The 19,575-nt window shown below is 43.7% G+C and overlaps 1 protein-coding gene across 2 annotated transcripts in view; it reads left to right on the top strand.

Moving 5' to 3' along the window:
* vti1a (vesicle transport through interaction with t-SNAREs 1A) overlaps window positions 1–19,294 on the top strand; it is a 107,329-nt gene extending 88,035 nt beyond the window's left edge. For both annotated transcript variants that reach the window (XM_053413477.1, XM_053413478.1), the window contains exon 8: window positions 18,805–19,294. In XM_053413477.1, coding sequence (XP_053269452.1) covers window positions 18,805–18,898 — 94 coding nt within the window. In that variant the 3' untranslated portion in view covers window positions 18,899–19,294. The remainder of the gene's footprint in view (window positions 1–18,804) is intronic.
* Window positions 19,295–19,575: the final 281 nt, after the last annotated feature.

Raw genomic sequence — 19,575 nt, 5'->3', positions numbered from 1 at the left:
ACATGTAAACAGTTTAGGAGTGGTTTTAGATGCAGCAGTTAGAAGAGGAAGGAGCGAAGAGATATTTAGCCTTTGTCTATTTGATAGCCTCCATTGTCCGGGAGATGTAACAGAATACGACGAAGGAAGAAGCCTTACGGGTTCGGGACTGCCTCCTCGGTGGCAGCAAACACAAGATAATGTCACCTAATCTTATAGGTAAAGAAGGGTGGTAGACTCTCTGAAGACACTCCTTGTAGGGCAGCGTCAACAGAGGGAGTGGGGAATATCCCCTATGACCATGGAGGCCAAAGGCTGAAACTGTGATGCAAAAGCTCAATTCTGTCTCCTCTGTTTTTTGTTCCCCAGGGACTGATACATTAATCATTGTACTTAGCGGGACAAAGATGGGTAGCAGGTCGCACAATAACAGGTGTGTCACTCTTCATGCCTGCGACTTGCTGCCTGATGTTGGATAAAGTTAAAACTCCTGTCAGGATCCAGGTCAGTGGGGATAATGATGCCAAAACTCGCCCAAATTCCATCAATCAATTATTCAAACCACTTGTTCTTAAGAAATCACAGAGTGAAGACGTGAAAGAGAGCAACAAAAGGGCCTGTCTGTTCATCCGGTCCACAATCCAAACTTACATGAAAATGTGCCCCCATTGCTTTATGAACCATCTTCAGACACAAAGAGCTTTTGTCACATTTGGGTTTAAGTGTTCAATAATTAGCGCACCTCGTTTGTTTATTTGGATTTCCATTTCTTGTTGTAATTACTCCTGGCATCAACTTCTCCTCATGAGGTCCATATTAAACATACACTCCACATAATGCTACTCTTGTTTGTACTTGTACTAGAGAAAAAATGATGCCATTGTAAACTAGGAAAAAATTACTTGAATTAAATTAGATTGGATTTACTTTAGAATTAGTCATACAAGCCAAAGGTGATTATATAATATCCAAAGTAAGTAAAGCTGACGGCCACTTTTCTCTTCAGTGCATCCTCTCATCGTGCCTTTTCTCATTTAAAAAGTACAAGCCTGCAGTTGTGGAGGTTTTGTAGTTGTTGCAGATCATAGGTCTGCTTTGTCTTTACTTTCGTAGATTTCCATTCAGAGGTAGTCGTACAATGTGCAGAAGGCCGTACCATTGTGGAAAAACTCAAGGTTGTGCAACAAATGGCCCATTATGTAACATTTTGATCATTGCGACCTACTTTGGTAACCAAAGAACAAGAGAGTTTCTCAATTATGACTTCAAAATATACACTCAACACAAAAATAATACACATGGTAAGAAAAACAAAGACATCTTGGGAGAAAACAGCTGACATTTGCCATGTAAACCTTTGCTTTTCATCAATATTGAAAGCCAGTATCCTTTTCTTTTCTTTTTTTTCAACAATAAGCTTTTGAGTTTCTGCCATTTCACTCCAGTGTTTTTCAAAGTGCCCACAGGTTCTGGTGTAGCCTCGTGGAAGCGGCTCGTCTTTCGACAGTTAATGTTAAAAGTTAGCTCAGTATTTTTAGTACTTTGTTTGCTCTCTTGTGTGCTCGAGCGTGCGCGCGCGTGTGCACATTTATTTCCGTGGCATATTTGTGTGTGAGTGCTCTGTTTTGTGTATTAGTCTTTATTTCTGCTGTGCGTTTGTGTGAGTGCGCACATGCCTGAGTGCATGCGGATGAGGGAAGGAGATAAGAAGGAGATGAAGAGTCGTTCAGAGGAGCTCTCTCACTCAGAGGCGTCCCCATCTGTTCGCCTGGGCCTAATTGTTCCTGGGTGCGAAGACATGGAGGAAAGGGAGGAAAGCAACTGTACCCGTCCCCTGTCCTAGAGTTATTTCTGTAACATTAAAAGAGCAGCACCAGCGCGCTCCAGATTATTGCCATGTAAATAATGGCACTTGGCTCGATTCCCCACTAATGAATGTCATTTACTTTTCCAAACGAGGATTAATTACCGAACGAGCACCCCTTTCTCCTCCCACAGGGAACACGTGGCAATTAGCTGCCAAAAGATGGCTGCTAATATTTGTGTATTTTAAATATAACTATATATATATGTGCATGCACATATGTTCCCGTGACACGGTGAATAACCTTCCAATTAACTGTCTGCTTAATTCTGTGGTGAAACGGAGATAGACTTGCTGAAGGAGAAGAGCAAATTGAGGCCCATGTCAGTTTAATGTCCTCGCGTCGATGGAGAATGAGGATTTTTGTTGGATGTTGTGTTGGACAATGTTTGTTGTGAAACTGGAGGAAAAGAGAGTTGTGCTGCTGTGGAGCCAGCCTCCTGGTTGCAAAATAAGGCCAGGAAAACAAACACAGGCCTCAAATTAGATTTCCCAAAACATAGCATTCCTCTCATTTTACACACCACTGTGGCCTGCAGACTGGGAATAGAACGGCCCGTGAAATCCGCCTCACATTCAGAACGGCTCAGTCACAGGAACGCTCGACAAACTACTGCCCTCTGGATCTCTGTTATGACCCAATTATTTTTCACAGAAAGATTTTTCTCAAAGCCTTATTTAATATACCACATTTCGGTATGCTGTGTAACTTTGGATCACCGACAGGACCGTCCAGCAATGAAAGAATTTGATCCCTTTAATTCTCATATCAAATCTCCCTCTCTCTCTCCTCACTCCTTCACTCCCATAAGATCCCCCCCCCCCCCCCCCCTCAAACTGCCTCTCATTGCGTGGGATGCTCGAGCTGATGCACTTAACTCAAATGAAGGAGAGAGGACCGGGGGATAAGGGTTATTCCTGTCGACAGTGTTTGAGGTGCAGACCCCCTACTGAGAACCTGAGGAACTTTGATAATGTTTTATAGCTGAAAGGGTTAAATATGAAAAGGCCTCGACTTCTTGGAGGAAAATTATGAAGCGATCGGTGCTGCCACATTTAAACCAACAAATGTTTTTTTAAAAGTGAGCATTTTTATTTAGTTTTGTTTGTAGTTGTCAAGTGGCCTTTAACCGGGCCAAGGGAGCTTTTAATGACTTTAAAGTGACAGTAACAAAATTCATCAAATATCTTAATAATAATCTTTATGTTTCAAGACAGGCAGAGTAATGATAAACTACATTCCCACCTGTTTTTGGCTCGTGTGTCAGACATGCCTACAGAGACAGGGGGTTATAATAATAGGTGACTGTGAGAACGTGCTTTGGAGAGAGCGAGTCTACAGAGGAGGTGGCAGTTGGACGCACACTATACCGTCCTCCGTTCCCCCCCCCTTCTCCACTCCCTCCATGTTTTATGGCTGGATTCTGTTACTGCTGCCTGCCTGGCTCGCCTCGTCGTGTGAAATGAGCAAGTCTCGACTGCCCTCCTCACCCCACCCCAGGAGCTCACAGGCACATGTGAGCGCTGCCAAGAGTCACGTTTCTGTTTGCGTCTAAACACGCAGAGGTTTATGATCCGGCAAGAGTGTCATTCGAAATATGTCTCAGTGCGTACATTTAGATGTATGTTTTATAAATTGTTGTGGGGGGGGGGGCTTTTGTCTGCATGCAGGCACATTACGTAAGGTCCTGTACGCTCGTTCGATATTCACAATTCTAAATAATATTAACTAGTTTAGCGTTCCTACATTCACCCTCATAATCCTTCTTCATCTTCTTTTCTCAAGTTTCTCCTGCCCTTTCCTTTTTCTTACTTTCTTTCCTTCTCTCACTCTGCGGGGAGGGTGAGGGGCATGCTCCAGGCTGCAGCGGGTTTAACAGGTTCTGAGGAGCGCGAGAATAATTTTGGATCCGCTCTGTTTCATCATCCCTGGCTGTCGGAAGTTTGTTTCTGAAGCAGGAGCTTAAAAACTTGCTTCCTCAGATGATGTGTCACAAGTGACACTTTGTCGAGCGGTTGCATTTTACTCTGGCAGGTTTTGCATAGTGGAGGTAAACAGGGATCGTACAGTGAGCTAGTTGTGATCTCTGTTTAGTGTAAACCAGGGCTTTGTCAGAACTTGTATTCTTGTTGTGTGTAGTGTTTGTGTTCGTTTCCCTGTTTGATTTGTTTTCACATTTGGGAGTTTCCACAGTCTCACCCACCCATGGAATATTCCGGCTACTGTATTCTATATAACATGACAAGGAATTGTATGCATTCTTATCATTTTTTTAATAGTGATTCATCACAGTGTTTCCTCTGGGTCTTATCGAGTCATTATTTGATTTTTAAGTTTTAAAGTATCAATTTCTTTGTCTTAAATACATTCAGGCAGGTCTTAATTAAATCGATATTCATTCAACACTACTTCTATCATGCTTTAGAATGTATTTTTTAAGACAAATGATTTGTCATCTCAAGGGTTTTTCAATTGTTGGGAGATGTTAATAATTTTGGGTGCTAAACTTTTGTTTGACATAGATCTCAATTAATTTCTTATCAGTCTTAAAGCCAACGAGCTGAAACTCTGTCATAGTCATTCCTCCAGTGCAAAAGAAATTCACAATTGATAATTTGCAATGTCATTGTCACTGTTGCAGAGATACAGGCCTGACAGAAGCATTGTCAGGTTTGACTGCCGTTTGATATTTGACGTGGGTCTGGTTAAAATAAAGTTTTCTTCTTTTACTGTAGTTAGAAAGGAGACATTGGTATCATTGGTATCAAAACCTGCCAGTTTTAAAATCTGAAATAGGAGCCGTCATGTCATAACTCTGCAAACTTTAACCCTCGAACAGGCTCATATCCCATGTACCTGTGTAGTTCACTGGAGAATGTTTGTCAGAACCTTTGGAAGTGGATTTTAAGGAGTTTAAATGTTTTTGAAAGTGCCAGTGTGCACAAGGTGTAAGTGAATAAACAGATAAATAACCAGCGGCCCTCATGGAACGAGCCTCGCTGGCCGTGGGCCAGACAGGTAATTCCTCCAGCATAGCTTTGGAAGGGCCACAGCAAGCCAAGCCTGCCTCAGCAGTCAGACTGTCTGCACATTGCTGCCGCTGATGGCATACCAGGGGCGCCATTTTCCTCTCTGAGACAGACAAGCCGGAGGATCTGATTGGCCTTCCGCCAAAGCGCACTCACAAAGGCTCCTTTGACAGCAGGTCAGTCGGTTAACCAAGCAGTAGGCAGAGGGAGAGAGGGGTAAGCCAGAAAAAAAAAAACTATTTTTCACCTCTTCACCCCTGAGCTTCATTATTAAAGAGGTTCTTCGCAATAAAAAAAGACACACTTTTTTGTGTTTGTGAAATATTTGATTTGCATCTGTGAGTTTTGTTTTAGGGTAGAAAACACGGTGGTGGAAAGTAGTGAAGGTAAATGTACAAATAACGGCCTCGTCGGCACTTCAGCTTGTGAGTAAATATGACCTTGGCTTGTTTGTTTTATGTGTGGGCCTACTTCCTTATGGCCTCGTGTAGACATCCAGCTCGGGCAGAAATGGGCCTCACTTATGAAAAATGATCGCTTCCTTGAACTGACATTGATTTGTTATTATTCCATGACTTGTATTTAAAGGTTATTAGCTAATAGAGGCAACTTAATCGAAATGGCACCAACATGATTAAATTAAAGCACAATTGGTGGTTTGAGATTTACGAAGCAAATCTTTCGGTGTTGTCCGGAATCTTAACGCATTAATATTGAGTCTGCAAGATAAATACACGCTCAGCCATTAGCTTACCCTTGTTATGATGTTGATGGAGCCTCTCATCTTATATTTTCATCATAAAGCTGTGTAGGAGCTGACACAGGCGCGTTAAATAGCTGCCGATGTTCTCCTGTGTGCTCCCGCGCTCATTATCTCTCCGGTCCAGGCCTTGCGTCTCAGCTTTCTCCTGCCGCCCATCTCCTCCCCTGTGTACCAGCCGCTTTGCATACGAACTGATGTTTAAATGCTGCATTGTTAACTGACGTGGGGTAGCCCTTTGCTGACCCGGGAGGTATTTGCTCGTTTGATCATGGGGCAGCAGTTTTAATGTATCGAAGCAGCGCCGCTCCGTAAAGCCCCCAGTATAAGTGGAGATGGAGGGCAAAGGCAGGACGAGGGATCCATTGGTTGTAGGCCTGACAGCACAGGAGGAAGGTGATTATTAGACTGTTGGTCAGCAAGGCCGGAGGGGACACTGCTGACCCTGCACTTCCACTTGTGCTGTGATGGTGGGTGTTGGTATTTCAGGGGGGGTTCTTGCGAGGGGTTGTGGCAAACACAGAGAACAGGGCTCCATTGATGAGAATATTTCCATCTCAGTGTGTTTTTTTTTTCAATAAGGTTTGAATATTCGCATTGAAGTTCGTCCATTTGTCTCAGGACTTGTTCTGTTGTGTCACGTTTATTATTGTTTATCCTCCTGTTATACAACATCTAAGGCCTCAAGTTTGGTCTTCTCAAAAAGTTATTTGCGCAGAGTTTCAGCTATTGACTTTCGCAGTCAGATATCAGTTCCATCCTATAGTTGGTTCTCGGCCTTAGTTTGCCACAAAGCCTGGAAGAAGCTACCTGAAAGCTGATATAAAAAAACAACACCTCTCCTTCTCATCTGTGTCACTGGGCACAGGAATCCCAATTTACTCACTGACACCACAAAAGAAAGGAGTGTTGAGAAAGAGGAAAAACAACGATACAAACAGTGTACAAGTTTGTCTTGAAGCCGAGGGACATGTGTACCAGGACCCTGCTTGTGCCGAAGCCAACCTGACTCTGGCCCCTCAAAAGGAAAGTATTGAACACCCATACACCCCTCTAGCCCTTTCCTTACCCTTCTTTGGCCTTTTCTTCTATTTGCATCCTCTCCTTTCCTCTTTGGTTCTTTTTCTTGTGGAAGTCTCTCAGAGCAGCAGTGACCACAGACACCAGGGGGAAGAAAACAGTCAGAAAACCCACTTCGCTCCACTAGATCATTCATATTTAATGGGCAGTTCCCCAATGAATTTCCCATAGCCTTCCATTGGGGGGGCCTGCGATGTACCAAACTCAAGGATACAGAAAGACAGGATTCAATGGACTCAATGTAGCATCAGCATCACTGTGACCAGGTGCATCCATTTCATCACAGAAAAAACAAAGATGTGTATGTCTATAGGGCGTCCAGAGTCAAAAGTCCTTTGAGGTTTACAACAGGGAGCGTGTTATTGTGTCATTAAGCACATTTGACCGTTTTTGAAATAGGTTTACCTTCAAATTCCCCTCTGATTAATTATGTTAACCCGCTCCAGATTAACTCCCTCCTCCTATATCTGTGTCAAGCACTGTGGATCCTCCAGAGGATCTCACAACTGCATTCTGCAAATATGGATTGGCTCTTGCATTTCGAGAAGTCCCACAGCAGCCGTGGTGCCCCTTGACTTTTGAACTGCAGTTCACACGAAAAGCAGAGGTGAAGCAGCAATCTGCATCTCTCATGGTGCCTCACGCCCACGCCGCTGCCGGGAAAGAGAGAGAGGATGCCACATGAGTTTTACGTCTAGCAGTGGAAGGAAAAAAAATAAATTGAAGGAGAATTCTGAGTCGATTAACTCGGGCTGTCATCGTCAGCCCTCAAAGTTCCTCTTCTTCTCCGTGTGTTGCCCCCCTATCTCCTCCCATTTACTTGCTTCTTCACCTTCACCCTTTTTTTCAGTTTTTTTCCTTTTTGCAGAATGCTGACCCTGCATGGCTGCAGGCCCTGATTAGCAAGGCTTCAGAGCCCAGAGTCTATTGATTGGGCCTCCAGAGAACTAAGCAAATGTAGCGGGAGCAACAAGTCAATAACGCTGTTACTGCAACAATCACAGTCACACTGGTGGCTTCACCCCCACACATTCCCAATGGTTATTTTATATGGGCTGTGGAAATGGGGGAGATTTGGGGGCGAGGAAGAGAATCATGATCGTGTCACTCACGAGGACTGGTTATGAATCTTTTCTCTTTCTTTTTCTGTCTCAGTTTCCTCATAAATCATCATATTTTGGCTTTTATGTGATTTATTGGGCAATTTCTTAAAAGGAGAAGTTTATTCTAAACCAGTATCCAACTTCCTCTTCTCTGCTTCCCCAGCTTGAGCCCTCGTTTCTTGTCTCTCTCAGACTGCCTCGGCGTAGACATAGGTTCTAGGGAAGCTAGTCTGCAAATTTAATGGAACAGCATGGATTATTTAGACTGACTAAAGCCTGCCTTGTAGTGTCAAATGGGGGGTTGTGGGATGACATTATACCCCTACATTCTCTCCCTCTCCCAGTCTCCCGCTCTTCCCCTTTCCTTCTGTTCTGCTGGCGCACCTGATGGTTTACATGATCCGTGATTGTCTTGTAAGTTATTTCACAGCAGACTGCCAGACACTCTTGTAGCTATCACACATTTTACTCAACACTTGCTTGGATAGTCGCTTCCTACCTGCAGGACAGAGCAAGGTGCCAGAGTGTCTTACGGTCAAGTTCATGAAACGGCTTCCTCTCTCTGCTCGCCTGTAGCCCTGACACTGAACCCAGGGTCTGCAGCCTGTCCACACTGACATGTCAACACAACCTTTAACCTTTGGATACCAACAAAGGAAACAAGTGTGAGCGACTTCCTCTAATTTTGGACCCGCTGCCATCCCGATGAGAAGAGTTTAGCCCCCCCACTTAAATCCTAATTTCTCTATCTTTAGAAATCTGTTGCTGTCATGTGCCTGATGGGATTACCTCGCTGTTAAAGGTTCTCTACACTACACACTGAAAGAACCAGGTCATCAATCAAGCTGCTTGTTCCGCATGGACCACACAGTCACCCTTGTTTGTTTTCAAAATCGACCTTATTTTGACCCAGCATAGTATTCACTTGTCCAGACATTATTTTACACAGCTTCTCGTTATTTGAAATCCAAGTTCTTATAACCAGCCTGGACGATTGTAAAAAGGGAGAAGATGATATTTGTTCTTCATGAAAGGCCGATTTCACAACATCATCTGTGTCTGAATACACACAGGATGCAAAAACCCAAACCACACGGGACTTGAGGCAAATATTTGGAGAGACGATTTAAAATGGCAAACAAACACCATGTGGAGGAGCTTCCCGAGCAGTTATTATAAAGAGTCAGACGTAAACACTAATATCCTCCTGGCCTCTTTGTCGTGGAATCCTAAACAAAGCTCTTTTTTTAAAGCATCCATCTCATGAATGGTTTCAATCTGAGCAGAAACAAATTTCTTGTGAAGATAAAAACCTTGATTCTAACTTATATTAAATATTTAAATAAATTATATATATTTGATGAGTTTTTTCACAATTATTATAGCTTTTATAAATTACTGTTCTCAAAAAGTGACTTTTTACTGTTGAGGATACTTTTATATTTGGAGTCTAAACATTTCATCAGTGAGCATAAAGACGTTCATATTTCACAATAACACGAGATGGTGTCTGGTCTCAGTCTGTGGATGTTTTACTCCCGGCTTCCATGACAGGAATTCAGCAAAAAGAAAAACTGTATGCATTGTAATGTCTTTTTCTCCTGTACTCTGTTACTATGTTGCGTCAGTAACAAATCATGCAGAGGCTATCAACCCTTGCTTCAGGTGTCCAATGCTCCCTTAGCACCTCAGTCCACTATTCTTTCCTTTTCTTTCTCTCACGAAAGAACAAGCTCTATTGCACACAAGTGATTTGTGTGATTTAATGAGATTTCAATACTGAACAAACAATAAAAATTTATGGACATCATAGTTTTGAGGCCCTGCAGCTCTAATGGCTAATGTTACGCCCTTTTTCACCAGGGCCAGTAATCGGATCTGCAGCTGGCCCCTGGCCCTCGTAGAATGTATAACAAGGGGGATTTTGTGTTTTGGGAAAATCTTAGCAGAAAGGAGAAATTGTGAGGAATGTCAGCTATGTTACAGGAATATTGCATCTGTGCATTCTGTAATCCCCAAGTCAAGTTGTTGTCGAATGGAGAACCTGTCAGTTACACTTTAATGTTTTCACCATTAGAGTCCAAATACACTGTGAGCCGTCTGCAAACCCAGCAGCACACACCGAGCACACAAACACTGGTTTGTTCACACCAGTAATGGATATGGATTTCCTTTCCATCCCAGGCAAGCTTGACAATGACCATAACACAGTTGCAAAGGGATCTTCATCCCGCTGTCGTTTAGCTCACATGACAAAATCCTGCTCCTTTTGTGCCGAGGCCAGGGAGTTCAGTTTTTAGTCTAACAACACGACAACTACAAAATAATCCTTCACGGAACACTTGTAGTTCTGTAAGCGTTACTACCTCACAAAAAGGAATATAGGATTAGATTACCACCAAAACCTGGTTGGGGGGGAGTCAGGGAAGCCCCCAATGCAGACCAGGATTAGGATTAGATTTCTTAAAAATTGCTTGGTTTGGATTTTACCAGTTTCCCAGGGAATAATACATGAATGTTGATTTAAAAAATAAAATAATCATATCTAGTAGACTGATATCTATGAGTGTGTGCAGTTTGTCGCAGCTTGATTGAATTTAAGGGGGATTGGCAGAGGTATGTTTACTTCTGGGTGCAATTCTAGTTAGTAATTATATTGTTATACAACAACCTTAAAAAAAAAACATTCTTGTTTGTGGACTTGGCACAGTTAACAAATCTGTGACCGTATTGCAATGACGAGCAATTATTCGTGATTGGTCAAATAATTAAATCATCTAATTTTTCATTCTAGGATTCTAAAACAAGAACCTGACGTGGTCACAGAAGCCTCAAATGAACTCACGTTCTGTGATTATAAATTAGGGCTGTTGACGTTCTTCTGTATAAAACTAGTATGATAAAGAACAAGGGGCAAACATTCGGGGGGAAGAAAATGTTTTGTATAACCACGTCTCTTCACCGAGACCAAGAGAGGTGTAGAAATTGGAGTTGAGGAAAAATAAAAAAGGTAGAAAAGCTGAGTGGAATATAAGCAATGTAAGAGCAGAATGTATGAATACGGGGACAGAAAGTGGACACACAGGTGGACAGAGACAGAGAGGGAGGTGAGCGGGGGGGAGGGTTCAGGCAGGGGAATGATCTGTGTATGTATGGAGCTCACAGAGCCGCCTGTACATCACACCGCGATGAGGGGAAGCTGCAGCAGCTACCTGAAAATTGCTGCCGGCAAAGCAAAAAAAAAAGTTCTTAAAAATTCCACACACAGTTGCAATGTGTTCTCTCTTTCTCTTTCTCCTTCACCCACTCGGCCTATTTTCCCATTTCCCTCTACATCTCATTTTCTCTCTCCATCCTGCTTTCATCCCTCACATAGTGTTGCAGAGACACCCTCCTCTCCTCCCACGCTCCTTCCTACCTCCCTCTCCTTCTATTCTCTCTCCTCTCACTCTTCCTCTGCCCTCCCTTCCTTCCTCCTTCAATACTTTTTCCGGGAAAGAACTGGGTCCCAGTCGGGGCTGCAGCTGGCCAGGGTTGTTGGCCGCCAAATAAAAAATGGATGAACTCGTAGAGCCCTGGCGCTCTCCTCCCGCATCAAGTTGTTGGAAGGAGAACCAGGCGGACATGAAATACCGTGCTCAGACCACGTCCTCCAAATAAAAACCTGTCCATCTTTATGTCAGTTTTCTCACTTGTGAAAAAAATCGTTTTCGTCAATACGCATTTAAAAAAAAATGTCCGTGACTCGTTTCGGGGATCAATAATCTCCACAAGAGAAAGTATCAAAGAAGCTTGATCGATTACAGGATAAAAAAAAAAAACATTCAATTTAGAAATAAGTTTGATATTTTTGATCAAATGAAAAAATTGGATTTGTTCAGTGTTAGTTACATGTTTTTGGAATGTACAGCACATTATAGTAGCTCCCTAGTGGAATGACAATAGATTTAAAGCCCACATTTTTTTTGATTAAAGGTTTATTTTCATACCTAAATGAAAGGTTTTTAAAGCAAAACTGATAAATCAATTGATCGATTGACAGAAAGTTGATTTTAAAAATCCAATTCACCAATTCCACGTGAGAACAATTGAAATCTCTAACTGTCAATTGCATGTAAAAAAAAAAACATTTTACACCAGCAACAAATATCAAACCAAAAAATTCTCATAAATGTTTTTGGTCTGTGAATTAACCTGTCAGTCAGTGTTTTAGAAGGCTCCTATCTTTTGTTTTGGATTTTGTGTCAAACTTTACAATTAGATCTCTTAACATTAATCTCTATAATCTGTATAATATCATGCTTTTGTACGTGGTTAGTAATGGGCTATTTATCTTAAGTGCACAGTGAGTATGTGAGTGCCCTCTTAATATTGTTTTTCTTTGGGGAATTACATGATGTTGGGGACTTCTTTAAATAATTACAGTTAACGGCTTGCAATTATAGCCCCGCTCCGTGTGTGTGTGTCTGTGTGTCTGTGTGTTTTAAAATAAGTCATAATTTAGCTTGAACACACCCCTTGGGGGCAATAGGCATCAGATCTCTCCAACAAACAGGTCAATTCATTATGTCTGCGGCGCAACATGAGCCCGTCTGATTGTTTCTGGATTGTTCTTCCTTTTTCGTTCACTTGACTGAAGCGTCGCAAGTTTCTCACCTTTCTTCACTCGGGATGGATTGATCGCAGGCGCATCTCCACCCTTTATTTGTCATGTCTGTGCGAACTCAGACAGTACCTGTGTGTGTGTGGGGGGGGGGGGGGGGGGGGTGTGCGCACATGTGCTTCCACAATTAAACATTTATTTGTATTAGTTTGTGATAACACGTCCATGCATTAGTTAGAACTTACCCCCACCAGCGTTCCGCCTTCTTGTCCATCACTCAAACCATTTGTGAACACATGATCCTTCCCTCCCTCCTCTTCCCCCTCCTCCTCCCCTCATCCCCTCCTCCCCTCCCATGCTGTATATTCCCAGGGTTTGGAGGGAGGAGAGCCAGAATGGCTCAGACAGCCATTGATTTTTATTTTATTGGTCTACTAGTGAAAGCAGAGGAATAGGGGAGGGCCTGGGAGATGCAACTCTGCTGCTAAGTTTGTTCTTTGTGGAGCTAGTGTGTGTGTTTGTGTGTGTGTTTGTGTGTGTGTGTTTAGGTGGGTTGGGCCTATCTGCCTATGTCTGTCTGACTGAGAACTGTTTTTGTTTTGGTGGTAGGGGTGTTATCTGTCTGTCTGAAAGGTGTGTCTATATGTCTGTGTGTGCATGTCCAGCCACCTCTGAGAGGCATCAAAAGCTGTGGCGTGTGTGCGTGTGTCTGTGTGTTTTGTGTGTGTCTGTGTGCCCACCCTCCTGAGTTTTGTGTGGGCACAGACGTGTGTATCATTGAAAGGACTGGGGAATCTGGGACGCTGATGGAACTGGCATTAGGGACCTGGACCCCAACACACACACACATACACACACACACCCCCACGTACATATACACACACACACACCACACACACAGCTGAGGTGTATCCCGGTGCTCATTAGAGCTGGTAATAAGGCTGTGCTGCTGGAAGAGGAGGGGAAAAAACAGGGAGAGGAAGAGAGCGAGGGAGGGAGGAAGAGGGTGGGAAGGGAGAAAAAGAGAGGAAAAAAATGGGAGATTTTAAATTTTAATAACACTGGTACGATTTGTAAATCTTTCCTGACAGAAAAGTCCTCATTATTTTCATCTGTCTCCCAAGGAGCCTCTCCCTCCAGCTCTGCCTCCCCGTGGTAAATGGACTTCTCTCTTTCCTTTCCTCACTTTCCCTCTGTTTCTCTCCACCTCTCTATTTCTGTCCCTCCACTCGTTCTCTCTTGTTTTTCACTCTCAGCTGCTTATTGTCCATTTCCGTCCTTCCTGTGTGCTTTATTGTTTTGCTCTCCTTTTGCACTCGTCATTTTGACACACTCCCTCGCTCCGTCTCTCTCTCTCCTCTCTCTCTCTCTCTCTCTCTCCCTTTAACATTAATGCTGTATATCGGTGTATTTCCATTGAGTAAGGTGTAAGCTGACTGGCTGCGTGCAATGAAGGAATACCAGGAGCCAATGGAATGACCAGTATTATGTGCTGTTATTGGCTGGCGTCCTTAGATACAGTTACACTTGGTCTGTCTTCATGTTTTAGAGTTTTTTTTTAGTTGGGGGGGGGGGGGGGGGGGGGCAGTGACAGAAAATACTTGATAATTAGTATCATGTAGGGAGCGGGGTGAAGGTAAGCCTTCCAAAACTCAGTGTGTGTACGAGTGTGTATATGTGGGTCAGCATGTATGTGTGTACCTTGTACGTGCGCTGTGTGCATCTCTTGCACACACACACACACACACACACACACACACACTCGCCTCACCCCCCCTCCCCCCTCCACCTCTATGTCAAGTGTCAAAGCTGGAGGATGGATCCGGTTTGATAAGTTCTGTTCTGTCTGGCCACGTGTCAGGACCGGATCAACCATACGGCAGAGGAAAACCATGGTTCTTCACTCTCCTACCTCCCAATTTTGGGATATTTTTTGTGTTTTCGGGGGGGGGGCGGGGCGGGGGTATTCTATACTTGTGCGGCTGCTTCTGTTTTTAGAAATTTAAAATGGAGGCTAAGAACACTTAAAGGTTTAGAAGCTAGTGAAGTTGTAGTGAAGCGCTTTGCTGATAAAGATTAAATCTACAAGTGTCTGGATGTAGATGAGTTTTTTTTAAATGAATCCGTCCTCTGTTAGATTTTTTTTATTATTATTTTATACACACTAGTTGGTTACAAGTGACCAAATAGAAACAATATATTAAATGACAATAAGCAAAATAACTGTTGTGGGTAAAACTTTGTGTGATTTGGATTTTTCTAATAGAAAAGAATACATGTGGCACCCACATACTAAGGTTTGAGTCCTCCTACAGCGGCCATGTGTTAGGGACTTTGCTGCATGTCCTCCTCCATCTCCGCTATCTGTCCTGTCAATCAGGCAAGAGGCCTCAGAGAATGTCTTTTAACGAGAAGAAAGGAATAATTTCCCAGCCAACCTGTGATGTAACACAAGTAGTGACTTCGCAGCCTCCTCCCCTCTGCGGTGGTTAAAGGTTAATAAGGTTAATCATGAATCATCACTCGATCCTCCTCAAGCTGTCAGAGGAAAAGACTTTGCTGTTTACAGTGTCACAGACACAATATTCTTTAATGGACTTTCGCATTGCTGCAGTGAATTATGACTGTACCCCCCCCCTCCCCTCCCCTCTCTCAGGTCTGCAGGTCCTGTGGTCGAAGGCAGTTCATGAACTTCTCAAGATCAAGCTGCGGTTTTGACTTGAATTATTACGAGCAATAGAAGGGGTTGTGCGAGGTTGTGATTATTGGCTTAGTCTCGACACTCGGTTTCTCACAGTGAGTTTAAATCACACAGCTGCTGGAGTGAGAGACGTACTTAAAGTTTGAGTTGTGGCAAGATTGAGTTCGACCTTGATTTGTTTTACAGAGGTTAGTTACTTTGGCTGCTTAAAGATACAATATGAAACAACTCTTCATTAAAATGTCTTAAAAAAAAACAACTAGATCTGTGTTAAATGTTCTGTTGACTTGTGAACTTACAATATCCAGAAGGTTTCTAACAGTCCCGATTTAATTCGAGGTGTTTCATTTTGGTTGCCTTTTAATCACATCTGATTCACCTGTCAAATGTCCGGGGCAAACACACTGATAGGCAATTAGTCGTTTGGCTGTATAGCCGTGTTTGTATTGGTGACCTGTAATGGATCACGATGAATCATTGCCTTTGCTGCCTAACATACAACTTTAATACAATACCTCCTCATCCGTGACCCTTGATTTGTGCCCGCGTGGCTTCAGGGAGATTTTCATCAAACAACTCCCATGATCCCGTGGTGCTTCACTGCATCGTCAAACTAGGTCTCCTATTATTATTGTCTCACCTCGAGTGGCCAGAGTTAAATTTGCATCAAGTTTTCCTGAAGTTGCCACAAAATAACAGTTCAGGTAAAGGAGTCTGTCTGAAAACACGTGTCCCCTCAGGGAGTGGTTCTTAAATAGCCGGACTGTCGTGTTCCTCACTGCTTTCAACATTTAATTGTTTGAAGTCAGTCGGCGTTGATTTGCAACCGAATCAGATTCCTTTAATGAATGCTATTATTACAGAGCTGAACCCCCCCCCCTCTCTCTCTCTCTCTCTTCGCACCCCAGCTCCTCATCCAAGAGGCTAAACTAACTTCCTGTACATTTTTCCAACCCCCCAACCCCCCTCACACACACTCACACAAACACACACACACACACACACACACACACACACACACACACACACACACACACACACACACACACACGCAGGCCTCTAGTCACCCTCCCCTCTTTTCCCCCAGCTGTAAAATTAACAAACAACACAAGGCGATCTGGATTCTCCCAACACACTTAGACACCTCCTCTGGGTATTTGGCTGGGATAAATAATCATTCTAAATAATGAATGTCAATTAATAGGGGGAGATGTGGCCTTGCTAAGTACGCTCTGATTAGTGTTTCAGAGGGATCTCCTCCCCAGCTGGCTCCAGCCAATCACCACCGCCTCATCTCAACAGCGGGATCATCCCGGCCTATCGCAGCATCCCCGGCTCTTACCATAACCTAGACATGAGGGCATTCTGCAGCTTATTTGTATCACTGTTTCATTGTTGTTGTTTTTCTAATGTCATCCTCAAGGGTGAGACATCCGCGGGGGGGTGAAGGCAGGACCTGTAGCAACACGGTATTAAAATGCCATAACCGGTGCACGTGTCGTACAAGATGCTCACTGTATACACGTATGACACTTTCATGGTAATGAATGCATTTATTCAAGGATAAACCGTCTACTTACAAAGCAGCACTGCACACAAACAGTAGCTGTGATTAGCTCTCTGGTGTTATCCAGTGAGAGCGTCACCGCGCGTCAGGAGAACAACAGCATGGTGCTCCTGAGAAGACATCACGGTTATCAGTGTTATAGTACAAATACACAAACTGAAGTAATTTCACCAAGTTTTATAATTAAGTAACATAGTTGATTTTAATTGAAATAATAATATAGCATTATAAAACACAATATCAAAGGTGCAAAATTTACATTGAAGACTCTGCATGTGCAACAATACAACCATATGTAAACAAATAGGTGGATGATGTACACGGTCGACATAAAATAAGCGTAATGGAGAAAAGAATGTTGGAAACTGGTAACGTTAAGATACGTTGACCTCAAATGTTTGGAGTTGGGAAAGTATCAGTGTTAAGTGGAAACCAGTTGATGCCAGTTGATGCTCTCCGTTGATTTCTAAGGACAGAGCAGGAGCAGCTCATGTTTTTACAGCACCGACCAGATCCCCGTGGTAATCTCAGTGATTGAAGATGGAAAACGGTTCAACTAACCCTCAGGAATTTTACCACAATTGTACCGTGAAACTGTTTCATCCCCTCAAGTGAAACAAGTGACTGTTGACCGTTTTTCTGAGTTTTTAAACGTTAAGGTCTGAAAGTGATATAAAGCGATAGTTATGAGTATCACTCCTTTTCCGCTAGCATCACGCTTCTGTCTCCAACGGGATTTGATTCAGTCTTTATTCCCTCTCAGGTAAAATGACTCTGAAACGTCTGTTGGTTTGTCAGTGGCTTGAGAGTCTGTTGTGTGAAGTATAAAAGTTTAAGTCTCTGCAGTAAGCAAACCAAATACAGTGCCTAACAGCACTTCTGTGATACATTGACCGACTGAGCCGGGTATTTTATTTTGTCGTTCTTTCTTCTCTCTCAGTGGCCAGTTGAGTCCACTGCAGGTGTGGGTTGGTGGCCTGGACGCGGCTGGGAGCTTTACTGGTGTGTCAGACTTTAGAGGGTAGCAGGGTGACTGAGCAACCAGCCAGTCCCCCCCCCTCCACACCTCCTCCCCAGTGATAAATGGCCACAGCATGGGCTATTCATCTCCTGCTTAGAGAGGTGGACAGTGCCCCCCCGCCACCTCCTCGGCCTCTCCTCCACCCCTCCACATGTCAGCAAATGTGATAATTCTCTCATTTGTCAGGAGCAGCGGAGGGTTCATGAGCTGGTGTGTGTGTGTCTGTCTGTGTGCGCGAGGACACAAACTCTGGAGGATTGTGGCTGGTGTGTGTGTGTTTGGGGGGGGGGGGGGGGTGTTGGCGTACGTGAAATGAGTTGCTCGAGCACCCAGTTCCCTCCTCTGCTCCCAGCTTTGTGTTTTTTTGGTTCAAAGCCCCCCCCCCCCCTCTTGTCGAGTTTACTTAGGTCACAGTGGGAAAATTTAAATGTGCAAAAGAGTGAAGTCGTTTTATGGCAAATTCCATCAGTAATTCAGTGATTTTATTACCTCCAGGAAACTACTGAGCCACTTTTTCCACTTTATTGTGCAAATAAAATTTTAGAGCCTGTCTGCAGTGGGTGTGAGTCTGTGTGTGAGTCTGTGTGTGTGTGTGTGTGTGTGTGTGTGTGTGTGTGTGTGTGTGTGTATCGTACTTGTTTGGAAGTGTTGAACAGTGCCATGTTCATATGTGAGAGAACGTCAGTAGGAAATTTTACTGCTCCGGCTACGTGTGTGTGTGTGTGTGCAGGTCCGAGTTGTGAGACGTTTTTCGACAGCCCTGTGCAATCACTCTGCACCTTTGGAAGTAGTTTTGTATAGTTTGTGTATGTGTGCGTGCGTGTGTGTGTGTGTTTAACACTCCCCTGCCAATGCTTGTGTACTTGTAAATACCATGTACTCAGACCTCATGTTAGCTATTAAACATGATAAACCTGCAGTTGATGGCCGGTCATTTAGTTTGCACATAAACATGTGACTGTTTAACGTGTTTTGACTTTTCCTCGTAGACACAATATGACTTCTGTGAACCCAGTTCCTGATGCGTGTCTCCCTCTTTTCTTCTTTCCTTCTTTCTTCCCTCGCTCTTTTCTCTCTCTCCCTTCCCTCTCTGCAGGATCATCCAGAACCGTGTCCTGATCTTCATCCTCGGAGCCATCATCCTGCTCACCGTCATCCTGGCCATCTATTTCAATCTGCGGGGCCACTGATCTCTACACACACACACAAATACACACACACACTCCCCCTTCCCGACACAAATACAAACACACACACCCGTGATTAATAGCGACAAAAACGTTGTTCTGCTGTAATTAGGACAAATGGTCCCCATGAATCACTGTTTTCCAAAGCCTGACAGGGAGCTTTTTTTTTTTTCCATCTCTTTTCCGTTCGATGTCCCCCTCCTCTCTTTCTTTCCCTCTCTTACCTTTTTTTCTCTCTTGTCTTTTCTCCTCTTCAGCTTTGTCCTCTCTCTGTCGGGCGTTCTCCAACATTTCCAGGGACAACATCTTTTGGGGGGTGGCGATATGTTTTTATGACAGTTCATATTTTTCAGGGCGTCATCCTGCAGCTCATCGTGTCCCGAGGTGAACGAGGCCTGGGGGGGGGGAGGGGGGGGGGGGTTGTAACTCGAAACAGGTTCAGATATTTAGATGTTTTTTTTTTCTGTGATGAGTGGTGGGTCAAGTGTTATTCAGGGTGCATGTGTACAGAGAGAGGGAGGTAGAGAGAGAGAGAGGTAGAACAATGTGCTTGTTACGAACACCACCACCAACAGACACACATGATTCAGCTGTTCTTCATGTGGCCCCAGCACCGAGGACGCTGCCTTCACATAGAGATTTACTTTCTCACACTCCTGCTTCAAAACGCCGGCCGAGCC

The sequence above is a fragment of the Pleuronectes platessa genome, chromosome 21, assembly GCF_947347685.1.
Source record: "Pleuronectes platessa chromosome 21, fPlePla1.1, whole genome shotgun sequence".
Classification (NCBI taxonomy): Eukaryota; Metazoa; Chordata; class Actinopteri; order Pleuronectiformes; family Pleuronectidae; genus Pleuronectes; species Pleuronectes platessa.
Note: the sequence above shows the minus strand (reverse complement) of the source record. Positions and strands in the feature narration are given on the sequence as shown.